General features: G+C 36.3%; 1 protein-coding gene across 8 annotated transcripts in view; it reads right to left on the reverse strand.

Annotated features, from left to right (window-relative positions):
- LDB3 (LIM domain binding 3) overlaps positions 1 to 13,307 on the reverse strand; it is a 121,802-nt gene that overhangs the window by 49,197 nt on the left and 59,298 nt on the right. For 5 of the 8 annotated variants that reach the window (XM_083845383.1, XM_083845388.1, XM_083845389.1 and 2 more), the window contains 3 exons: positions 9,357 to 9,379; positions 5,535 to 5,738; positions 31 to 200 (listed from right to left, as the gene is read on the reverse strand). In XM_083845383.1, the coding sequence (XP_083701509.1) occupies positions 31 to 200; positions 5,535 to 5,738; positions 9,357 to 9,379 (397 nt within the window). The remainder of the gene's footprint in view (positions 1 to 30; positions 201 to 5,534; positions 5,739 to 9,356; positions 9,380 to 13,307) is intronic. The other 3 variants (XM_083845382.1, XM_083845384.1, XM_083845385.1) reach the window with 1 other exon arrangement.

A 13,307-nucleotide genomic window follows, 5' to 3' on the forward strand; every position in this document is an offset into this window, starting at 1 on the left:
ATGAAGGGGGTGTTTTGATATTTGACTTACTGTACTCCGTTCCAGTCATCTGGGCAAGGATGCGGAAAGACTTAGACTGCAGATTGGCAGAACGGCGACCCCAGTCTTCAGTTTCATCTTCAGGCTTGTTCTGAGTTTTCAGCACAGCCTGATACACCGGAGAGGCACTGTCTACGTGAGGATCTTTAATAGGAAGGGTACTGCAATTCAGAAAGTGAAGTGTTGTTAAACAGGACATGGTAACTTTCATCTCAACCTTGCTCTGGTCTTACAGCTTCTTGTCCAAAATAACAGCAATCTAAAGCAAGGCTTTGAAAATATCACTTTTAATGAAAAATACATAGATCAATATTAGGTGAATTAACAGAGATTATAACTTTTAAATGACCTGCTATCACTCAAACTGTATATTCAAAACTATGTGAAAATGCATGGAAATGTCTGTTCATGATTCCTCAGCCAATGCAGCCACAAGCTTATGGTGGTTATAACAATGGGTGATGGTAAAGGAGACTATGCCAGCCAAAAATATTTATTTATTTCTCTGAGCATTCTTGTCCAATATCATTTCTTACAAAAACAGCTTAATGTTGATATTATGTTTTGTTATAGTTTTGAGACAGTGTACTTTAAGGTTGCATTTAAAAATAGAAAACATATTTCATTATAAAAGTAATGTAATAGGCTTTTACATTTTTTTCCAGAGATCATTATTCTTAGCCAAAACTCTGAATTAAACATCCAGCTGCCATAACTCTGGATTCATCATTTACTTAAGCTTGTGAAACATAAGAAATTTTGACTTGTACTCAAGACTACCGCACATATTTTATATCTAAAATCTTCAGCAGCAGAACATACCTCAGGCTCTTACAATGTCCCTAATTGCGTTGAACAGTGATATATCAGAAACTTCCAGTTTTGTACACCTAAACCAAAAGCTACAAAACTCTGTAGCACAAATGAGGTAAGCTTTCTTTGATTAATAATGCAAGTGAGAAATAGACTTATTAATAGCTTTTTTATTTCTGTGAAAATTTCTGCATAGCACAGTTTAAATAGTGACAGAACTGCAGAAATATACAGTGAGGGAATGATGTATGCAGTCATATAGTAATTTGACTCCATGCCTTCTGTAAATACAAGGTCTATTTCTGCAGCAAGTGATTTATTGTAACTGGTTTAATGTGCTATTCCACGTAGAGCTTTGCAAGCAGCATGCTCAACTTCACAAAAACTGAGAAATGACTCTAAAAAGTGACGGGCCATATGGTCCAACTAAGTCAGTGCTATAAAGTTCAGGGAGCAGTCACCTGCTGTAAAAGTTGCTTCTGTGCTTCAGGCTCAAACTTGGAATTCTTTCGGATGCCATTTTGCAGAGAAAATCTACAAGGAAGTTGTTTTTGTGCTTTGAAAGTACGAGAGAAATCAAGAAAAAGCCCCAAAGTATGTCTGGTATTCTACAAACAACAAAAAGTTACACTAATAAAAACATATTACCAGGTAATGCCTTAAATATCTGTACTTTCCAGCTGACACACATCTCTACTTCACATTGCATAACATCAGCTGTTTTAATGGATTTGCACCTGACAATAGCATGGATGCATTCTTCAGGTAAGACTGCAGGTGGCTCAGAAACATGATGTGTGCTTACATACGTTACGGACTCGCAGCGCAGGCGATACAGGGTTGTATCACACCCCAACTCCTTAGGACTATTTTTTTTAAATAAAAGGAGTATTTATATTCCTTATAACCCCTGAATATGCCAACTTCTCACTTTCTTGAGGACCCAGCTGGGCACAACCAACAGTTCCTTTTCTTTTGTGTTTCAGTACGGTTACCTACATGGAGGAGTGTAGCTTAGGGGAAAAACCTAAATAGGAATCTTTAGTTCAAGCTCTGAAAAAAAAGTTCCCCCAAAGCAGACCCAGGTTTTCAAGTTTCCATTTCTTCAGGCATTTGTCTTAGTATTGACTAAGCATGCAGTATCTTTTGTCTTATTACTGTCCTAGGTGACTGCTTTTATCTGGCCAACAGTTAATATAATCTTACACTTGCAATTTAATGCTGCTGAAGTTTAAAAAACTGCTGGATATGATAGCAAATTTCACAACTGCAGACTGCTGCAGACTGGATAATAAACAACTACATGAATAATACTGCTGATTTCAACCACAGACTACTGTGGCAACAATGGTATGCAAATCATGGACAGTTCAAATTCCATGCTTTAAATGCTCTAGCTAAAATGCTTTATTCTTATATTATCACCAGTATACGAAGAAGCAGTTTAAAAGTGTATGTATAGATATGCTATTTGCATAAAGGTAGTTAAAACACCCCTAGAGCCTAGATCACAAATTTTACAGTAGCAACGTGTGGCATTAATATGACATATTAATATCTTTGTGGTAGATGATTAAGGCAGGAAATGGAGCTTGGTGAATTAACCTTCCCTAGCAAAGTGAAATACGCTCCTATAAATTGAACTAGATTAATGCAATACATTGGAATATTTCCAACTCTGTCTTTAATGCAGCAGGCCTCTTTCTTTTTCTAAAATTGTAATTATATTGCAGATGAGTAACTAGGACATATGAACCACTCAGCATGGAAGTGCAAAACACAGAGCATCGCTAATTATAAGCACTTCATAAAGCTAAATGTGACAGTTGACTCTTAGAGATAGCCGGATGATGTACATAACAATGTTAATAAGTAGCTCTTATACCTCTTGTTAATTTGATTTTTTTTTCCATCTGGGTGTGCATGTGCAGAAATATCATACATCTTTAAGCACATTACCTCAAACTGATGTTACTGAAAAAAAAAAAATCTGCCCTAAGGGGTTAGATCTTTTGAAGGTTTTTCATACAATCTCCTGATACTACAGTAGGATTTGACAAAAAAAACCTCTTTTCCACATCATCATACAGGTCAGATATTATTAATACTAAAACAATCTTTAAAGACAGTCAAACCTCTTTGCATAAGTACAAATGTGATTTTATCTTGCACTTCATTATAAACTGTGGCTTACCATGTGAATCACTTCCTGGAATCGTTACTCAGTTTTAATTTGACCAAGTCGATAACTGGTAAGTAAAAACTTAGGAAGGACTATAGATTTCTATCCCTAATGTAAGCATTCAACAAAATATTGTGACATAGGATATTAGACTGATTATACCTCATAACAAAAGCTCTGAGAGGTAAAAACAAAAAAAAACAAACAATTCCTGCAGGTTGGTAAATCATGCGGCCAAGCTGACTTATTGTATTAAATGCTAGACTTTATTTAGTTTGTACAATCACATTATTGATTCTGCTACTGGAACTGTTAGATCTTAATCCTCATAAAATTGTTGGATTTACATCTGCTTACACGAATTGTGAATTTGGCTGAAACGGCCTAATGGAATTCAGAAGAGGTTTGACAGAGATGTACTTGAAATACCTAACCACAATGTTTTATTGCAACCAACTCTTGGTTCTTGGTATATCAAAATCAACTGTAACAAAGCAACATAGAATAAGAAAAGACATGAAGTCAGGACAGTTAAATATTGCTACCTTTAAGCTCCAGCATGAGGTCTGAGTTAAGTGCAGTGTAGTTTATAAGCTTTCCTTTAAGTTTTCCTTGGTGGCCCAGTATATGTGGGTTATTTTCTAAGCAACATACACCTGATGCTGATCTCACTGACAGGAAACATCGCTGATTTCAAATGGTCAAACTGGAGAAATAATCCTTATGCAAATTCTAATGACACTGATAACAAAAGTAAACAGTGTTTCCAGCTATTGCCTGCCAAAAAGAACCGAAGCCCTTTGGATCTGCAGTGCAAGTACACTTAATGTCTTACATACTGCCTCGTGGCTTCAGGACTTACCTGTAATGTAACACTAAAAGCCCAAAGAAGAGTAATTAAGTGCTGAGACCACATTATAGGCAGAGAATTGAGAGCAAATAAATCAGTACACAATTTGGTCTGCTTTTATATGAGAAGCTTCTCATACAATTATTTCTGCATTAAGCGAACTCTTATCTCAGACTTCATCAACTAGCAAACTGAAGAGTATCCTCAGTTTCCACTGCAAATTAAAGTTCAGAATAACACAAATGTCAAAACAACACCTTAAAGAAATGAGTTATGTGTTTGATCAAATGATTGCAGGTCAGTCAATGGGTAGGCTGTTGTTACATCAACAAGAACCCTGCCTTTATATCTAGATTTAAAATGCTGTGTTAATAATACAATCTACTGAGAAGAACAAAAAAAAAAGTTACAAAACAGGCTGTAACACACAGCACAGCAGATTTAAAGAGTTTTCTGCACCTGACTGAATGTAGAAATAGAAATGAGTTTCCTCTGGAATCAGGTGAATGTTAGGCTTGGGAGTCAAGTTTTTAAGCATTAAGTACTATTTGCATTATATAATGACATAGCATTTAACAGAAAATACCAATATATCAATCCATACCTACGAAGGATGTGAACCATTACAAAAACCACAGTCACAATGAATTTCTTTCATCGTACTTTGCTAATTGGAAATATGGGTCTACTTACACCTGTGGAGATTCACTGAGCTATGGTCAACATGAACAAAAGGTTGAGAGGAAAGAGTCCTCCTCTCAATTAGGGAGAGTCGTGATGAACACAATGAAATAATATTGGTGCAGAAAATTAGTGAAATAAGAAGTCTAAAAAACAGAAAAGAAATGGCCAGTAGAAGGGAGCACAAGCAAATACATAAAGTATCTGCATTTTGAATAAGGCTGCGGCTAGCATTTAAAAGAAACTATGTTTATGCGTGTTGCTGTACCTATATTTCAGTGTCATGTGATAAGCAGTTAAGTTCTGTTTTAGGTAGAAAGATACTTGATAAGAAAGAAACAGCACTACATTCATGCCACATATAATTTCAGTTAAGCCATAAGAAATGTGGATAAGTTTATCAGATAAGAATTGCAGAAATATGCACTAGAAAAGCAAAATCATTAAAGATCAATGGATTTTGCCCTAGTCCAAAGGATACCAAAGCATATGCATAAGACATATGCATATGTACAATATATAATCTAGGGATAGGGATAATACAGAACATTCTATTCTGAATAATAAAACAGTAGACAGTACTAAATAAATACGTCACATTCTTTATGTATCAATCAAAATCCCACCCCCTTCTTTTTTTGAACTATGCACATTAATACAGTGGTTATTACAAAGCACGGTCATGATAAATGTAAAGTCATCTAACTTCATATATGGTGCACTAAATGTATTTTGGTGGGGTTTACCATTTCTAGGAAGAATACTAAAAGTTGTTACATTTTCTAATTATCCACCCTTTTAACTTCAAAATAAATAAATGCTTTCAAGCACTATCTAGAATTGATTTGTATTTTTCACGGATAAGATACTCCAGAAAAAAGAGTCAAGGAAGAGCTGTTGTCATGCACATAGGGGTTATTAGGTGTATCATGCAGAGGAAGAACATTTCACACAAAGAAATAATCTTACCCAGCAAATTCTCCACCTTGGGCTTGTGCCTGGCCTGCAATTGCATCCATGATAGCATCTTGGGAATACATGCTGATCGGAGTGTTATACTGGGCATGAATTATAGTAGCCTTGCCGCCTAGGCCCTTCACCTCAATGGGTTTGTGTGTAGACAGGGCAGAGTCCTTCAGGACATTGGGGTTGAAACGCTCCGTGAACTCCGTACTGGGTTATGCAAGAGTGAGGTTCAAAAGGGAAGGGAAGGAAGAAAGGAGAAAGGTGTGATAGTTAAGTGGGAGAAAAAGCACCAAGAGAGGAGTGTGCATGCGTACTCACGGCATCTCACCACAAAAGCTTCTGTTCAGAGAATAAGAAACAACATAATAACAAGTAACAGCTCAAAGCTGGCTGCGCTCATGGATGGCATTTTTGTGTTGGCTCACAAACGTGCTAACAGAAAAAAAGGTGAGAGTTGTCACTTTCAAAAAAAAATCCCTATTTGTATTATTTACAGATATTGAAATTATATTCTTACATGAATATATATGTGTAAGTGTATACACACATATATACCTGCACACCTGTATGTATCCATACCCACGGATGCATGTAGGTACTTCAGAGAATTCCCAGTGAAGGGTCTTACAAAGTGCTAGGAAGTGCAATGGGGTGAACAGATGTCAGCTTCGCTATTATTTAGGTTACAGTGTTTTTTGTCTGCATGATTAATCATAGTGGAATTTCGTACTCAAAGCTTTTAATGTTCAAAGCTCTGTTTGCAGAATCTAAATTAATCTGCACAAAATCTGCAAATGGCCAAAGTGTTGCTGTAACATGATAAATGCTCAGTCTCAAATCAAAATACCTCACACTGCAATCAGTGGGACAATTGCAGTTGGAGGGTGTAGCCATCTTTTTTCAGGGGCTTCATTTACAAGGAAGGGCATTTATTTGAGAAATTGAACCATAAGCAAGATAACTGGAGTTCCCATAGCAATAGGAAGAGACAGTTTAATGTCAGACTTCCACCAAATTGCACCTGGGTTCCTTGTACCACCTAACTGTATATTGTCACAGTCCTAGAGTGACGACTGAGGATTGTCTGGAGTTTTAATGAAACATCTAGAGCTCAGCTTTCAGTCACTGAAGTAACCACTCTTCTCTAACCTGTGGGAGATAAGATTAATATCCAGTGTGCTGTTCTTATCTTGCCAACAGCAGGAGGATGACAGCAGTATAGATTCTGGATGCTCACCAGAACTGAGCAAAACAGAGTCCATCCTTTGAGAAACACAGGTATGTCACAAAGGTTTCATTTTGAACTGAGCCAAAAGCTAGAAGTGGATATATTCCACCCCCTCCTGTCCCATCCCCCCCAAAAATCTTATTTTTAAGATTATTTATTTTTAAATTAGTCATATGTTTATAATTTATAAATCAATTTATATTTATATATTTATATATATTTATATAAACACACATTTATAGTTTATATTATATATTTTTATATATTTATATGTTAATATTACTATATTTTTAAGATTATTTATTTTTAAATCAAGTTTCATTTTCCGTTTAAAATCACTAGATCATAAGTTTATCAGCCAATATTAAGTCTTGCTGAATTTCTTCCTGTGACTGAACAATATCAGCTCTGGTAGTGGAACAAGAGTGTTCCTGTCTGTCATGGGTTAGCCACAGGGGGTGTTTGAGTGTTAAATCTGAACCATCAACTCTGCATGGAGGAAAATGGAAAATCAAGTAAAGCTGGCAGCCATCTGGCTTAGTTTTCCAGTGATTATGAAAGGTGACGTGCCACCCCTGAATCCAGCCAGAGGACTCCGTTATGCTTTCAGCTTTTTTAGTGGTGGGATGCCCTGATTGAAGATGGGCTGTAGGAGAGATACGATTACACACGACTCAAAACTACTTGATAGAACATTAACAGCAACATGCTCAAGAAACAGAAACATAAATACACACATGCTGTATTACAGCCATAGCTTTTAATTACACACACCACTGTAAGGGAGGGAAACGGGAAGCTGCATTATGCTTGCAGTGCAAAGTGAAAATCATCTTTTTACAAAGACATTTTCACATTTAAAATGTCCCTTCATTAGCTATTTTCAACTATGACAATATTATTATTATTAAAAAAATCATCTGTTGAAACGTGATGTGCAGAGATGTGCAAGCTGTTATACTCTTGACCTTCCAGCATGTACATGCCTTACTTTAACAATGGTCTTTTCTTTGTAATACCCTCATCAATCACCTGATCTTTAGGAACACAAAGGTCCTTGAAATCTGGAATTCAGTGTTCTCTTTTCCACACACTATTAGACGTATCGAAGAGATTCTAAACCCAAGATCTGAGAAGATTATGAATGAAAAGACAGAGGTTGAATTTGCCATTTCTAAAGAATAATGCTCAAAACAATTGGTTTCCACAATCAATTACATAAATAAAAGCTACTAACCTTAGAACAGCCTAAGCTTTCCTAACAACAATAGTCATAGTGATTTAGCCTTTGACTCATGGCATTTAAACAGTTTCAGTGATGCCTTCCAATCGTTTTAATCATATTACACATACCAAGGCAAAACTTTCACTGAAGTCAACAAGATTCCCATAAAAGCAATAGAAAAAGGTACAGATTTTCAGCTGCAAAGCTTTCGTTATAACCCTGGAAGTAAACAGAAGGCATGAATACTTGTAAGGGATGCTGTGCTCCAGGACAAATTGGCAGAAGTAAGATCCTACAGACAGCCGGAGCAAATGTGCAAAGTGAACGGGATTTTTCTGCTAAGCTGGAAAAGGACTATTGATGATACGGAAAAATGAATGCCAAAGAAAGTAAGATAGTAACACCCCTATAATGTGACTTCTGCTTCCCAATACAATTGTAACAATAATTATCAATGTAAATTGGCAAGAACTTCATTTGTCCAAAGGAGCTATATCATATGCAGGACATCGCTCTCACACCTCATAAAATCAACTGAGAATGCCAGACCAGTGTACATTATATGCATTAAATATTATTTCAACTTTATGTCTTCTACTGCTTCTAACTTCCTCTTTTCAGTTTAAATTTGACATTTAACCAAGACCATTATTTATTTTAAGCTGAATTTAGCCCAGTCTCTTCAGCAATTTCTTGCCAACGCTCAGTTCAGAGACAGAAGCAGTAATTTAGAGAGAACCCTCTGCCCTTATCCTAGGAAACGAAAGATCAGAGCTGAGGACTCTGTGAACTTCCCTAAATAAAGCAGATCAATCACAACTTCAAATCAGTGGTGTCTTCTTATTTGGGGAACATTTTTACTCAGGTCAATTACTTTTTAGATCTTTTCAATATCAGTATCTAGTACAAACCTAAATGTGAATTTTAGTGGAGTGGGCCTTCAGAAATTAACTTAATACTTACGTAAAAATATACATCACTAATAACACATCAAAAAAGGCTTTGATCAGGCTCCCCAAATCCTGAAGGCATGAAGATTCTTTAAAAAGTTAGGAGGAATCCAATCCTGACTGTAGAGATGAAAAAATCTTGAAGTATTTATAAGAACTGAGCAAACACAGATGCTAACTCCATTTGCTGTATTAGAACATCACCACGAAATGCCAAACACATCATGTGCTTAGAACATAGCACCACTGGACAGCAGTGGCAGCGTACGACACTTGCTGTAACAACAAGATTATTTAAAAAAAAAACAATACTTGTAAGCAAAACACAGCAGGAACACAAGGGATCATGCTACCCCAGAAAGCAAATCTTCACACATAGAGCGTAACACGAATACTTGGCACTGTATAGAAGTGATACTAACTTGGAAGTGGTGTTGGTTATAACCTAAAAGAAGAGAAAGAGAACAAACAACATCAAAAACAACTAAACAGAAAATAACAATAGTTTTTAGAGTGCAAAGGGCAAAAGGTATTTACAGAAGCTTACTAAAGCTTTATTTTCGGACCATCTACAAATAAGAACAAAAAGCAAATGCATGTCTGAGAACCCCAACATGATTAAAAAAGGAAAAAATGCAGGGATTACAGTTTATCCACTAGGACTTAGCAAGGTACCATGGCATTTTGGCTGACCCTCGATTTTATTGCTGTGCATCTCTGAATGTGCTATTGTCAAAGTCTGTGGTAGAAAAAAGAAAAAAAAAAATATTGGCAGAGTATATCCTCATCTGACAATACCAAATGAGCTGCAGAAATTATCCTCTTCCCTCAGATACTAAATATTCAGGGGTGAAGTTTGTTCTCACACCATCCTCAGAATTGCTATTGCAAGATTGACTTTTTTGTCTTTTACTTGCTGGAAAATACCCAAAGAATGTTCTAAGTCTAAACCTAAAGAATATGCCTTTATATTTAACAACCTCTTGGCTTAAATTTAACAGCACCTACATTATGCCAACAGTGGTTTAAGCCAATTAATTTCTGCATAGTCATTCTTAATTTTCTGCACATGAAATGAAGAAAGATTCCATGCATTCTGGTTTTCTAATTTGGCTATTCAAATCCGAACGTTTTATTCCATGTGTTACGTACACAGTATGAAAAAAAATATGGTCATCCTATATTCTGCTTCACTCCATAAACAAGAAGAGACTCTGATTTGCATGGTCATTCCAAAGGAACACAATACCAGGCTCAAAACGTAGGCCTTATACAGGCCAAAGCTTGCAGCAATGAAGATAGCATGCTCAGACGGTAATATTATACTATATTATTGGCAAATAACTCTTTCTTTTGGATGGAAAAATAGCTTTAACAGGCTGCAATATTTTTCCCCTTAGTTTCTTCAAAACTTAGATAATCATTTTTTTGCTCTTATTCCTGGACGAAGAGTAATTTATCATAGGTTGAGCAAAATAAAAAGGAAGAGAGTCCAGCATCAGTTAATAAACATTTCTTCCTATTTAGCTGCACAGAATGCTGTTGACAGAACCGGGCACTAAACCTTCCAAATTGCTGCTGTAACATGGCTGGATCTGGAGTGGATCTGGGATTGATACAAAACACTGGACAGCAATATTAGAGTGACATTCAAACCGGATTTGTCTCTTTCTGCTTTTGTCTTGGGGAACCTTTGATATACTGCCTTTTTTTTTTTTTTTTATACACACAGTCCTTTTGCAATTGGCTCATCCTGCTGCATCTTTCATGAGCGAAAAATACTCTAATGAGACAAAGCTGCAGTAAAGGATTTGCACTTCTGCATTTCCATGGAAAAGCAATCACAGATCACCATCTATAATTACCGTTCTACAGCCTCTCAGATTCAGGAATATTCTTCTAACTTCATAAACCCTATGTTAAGCCAAATATATCAGTCTGTTACAGGAACCAGTAGAACTATATTAGGAACAAACTGCAGCCTGTAAGCACCTCAATGATCCTATATCCATTTTAGGTACCTACAGGACAGCTGGACACTCATTTACAATGAAACATGGTGTAACAGTATCATTTTCTGAAGTGGACTCTGATGGCTGCTTTAATCCTCTAATCCACGTCTCTGCCTTGCAGGTACAGTTACACTTCAAAGGCAGAACTGTGAGATCCTTAAGACAGGCCATAATGACAGGAACCACTTATTTGCATGTAAAAATATGTCTATAGATAAAAAATCATTACGTCCACACACTAGGAACAGCTCAACAGCCACATATCTCAGGAAAGATTTTTTTAGACGTGAAGTCGTTACTAGTTTCCCTCAAAATGAGTAAAGCTTTCCTTCTCTTTATGTTCAGTGTGCAATGAAAAAAACCTCTCCAGTTCAGAGCCACACACTATTTTAGCTTAATTCTAAATACGGACACGTATGAAACACCCAACTTGTTGCTCACAGAGGTCACACAGTAAGAAGCCAGTAACCCAAGCCACCTGGCACGTACACGCGGGGCAGGTATTTACTGCCCTTGACCTACAACGTGAAAAATAACTTAGACTGGAATGAAAAAGAACCACATGTTAGAACCTATGACTCACTCTTCGTATTTATTAATGCTCCCCTTTCCAGAGCTTTCAGCACATAAAGTTCCGCACTTTTAACAAGCCACCTCTGTATTTTCCACCCTGGCCCAAGATGGTAAAATCTTTATGTAAGAGTGTATCAGAGAAACACATGCTTTGTTATTCTTCAAAGGTCAAGGAAATAGTGTCAAGATTAATTTTAGTTTACTGATAGGATTTTCCAAAGGGTTTAGCTAAGCCTCTGACAGCAATTCGCACAATTAAGCTTAAAAGATTTGGTGAAAACAACACCAAATTGAAATACAAAATACATGTTTAGATCTACCCCCAGACTTGAATTTTTTTGGAGATTTTACTATACTGGTAAGTGGATGTTCATGAATGCATAATAACTTCAAGTTTTGAAGCTCCATAATTTAATAATCTTTGTCTCATTCAAAACAACAAAGTCCAGAGCTGATTTTGCAGGTCTTACAGTGCTTTCCCTGTGTGCTCGTTCATATATGAGATCAAGACTATCATGGATGATATGAAGTCCCAAGATAGTCGCGCATTCCATGTTACTATCTGCAGAGCAGTAAGAAAGATGCCTCTCACTTCATGGGCAACGCTCCAGTGGGAGCAGATTTAACGAACTCTTTTTTTTTTTTTTTTTTTGCATGTAAACAGAGATTCAGAATGCTCTAAAGCTCAGAGGAATTACTTGAGAAGACACGTACTTAATAGCTCTTGGCTCTTCCATCTTTTCAGTTTGCTCCTGAGCTGCAGGATAAAGGCTGATTTAACAGAACATTTAGATAATTTTTCATATATTTTCTTATTTGTTCATTATTCATGTTTAAAATATAGACTATTTATCACTGCTATGGACATTACAGGCAGTTAGTCAGCAAATTGACTCAAATTTTGCTCAAACTCAGAAAAAAATCTCAGATGGTTGTTCCAAGGTAGAACCTTCCTTTGTTATTCAGTGTATTGCCACGGGTGGGCACTAACAGAGAACTTTAATTATATTTGGCTGTGAATGCACACATAAAAAGGAGACAAAGTGTGGAAAAGCAACAGAGTGAAGAAAGTGAAATGTTTCCTGCAGCTACACTTCTTTTCTACCCCAATAGTCACAGTCATTATATTACGTAGCCCTATTGCAACGCTCTCTGGCATCAAAAATGTGGTCCACATTGACTCCAGTGAGTGGTAAATGCAGCTGTGTTGTAATTTTAATAATAGAGAAATACTCAGAATGCTGAGCCATCCAAAATACAGTCCCTTCACACTCACCCTTGTGGATGTTAAGAAGGTATGTGAAGATAGTGGGAGAAAGACAGTGAGATATACTCCCAGGAAACTTTGTGTATTGAAATAAGACAAGAATTGGTTGTCCTGAAAAAAAATGTAAATGAGGAAAGGAGCATTTTGAGGTTTATTTTGCTGATCTTGCTTATTAATTTAAACTCTTTTCCTTTAAACAAGAAAGGCCTTTCTTAATTATCCAGTATGAGAAAAGAGTATAGGATTTCTTCAGATAAGTTAATTAGGATTTGAAATGCTGACTGCTCGAGAGAGTTGTGATGAATTATCTAAACTGCATGAATCATCTAAAGCATGTGTATGTGATCTTTTATAGGAATTAAATATCCTTTGCAACAACTTAAAACCCTTAGTTTTACTCTTAGAAAGAGCTTCTGTAATCAGATATAAAGTACTTGAAAATATGCATTCATTATCACACCTTGAATGGATTGTCTGATTTTTTTCCTCATGTAACCAAGTCCCTAGTGTTGAAATTACAC

The sequence above is a fragment of the Anser anser genome (genome assembly GCF_964211835.1).
Source record: "Anser anser genome assembly, chromosome: 7".
NCBI lineage: Eukaryota > Metazoa > Chordata > Aves > Anseriformes > Anatidae > Anser > Anser anser.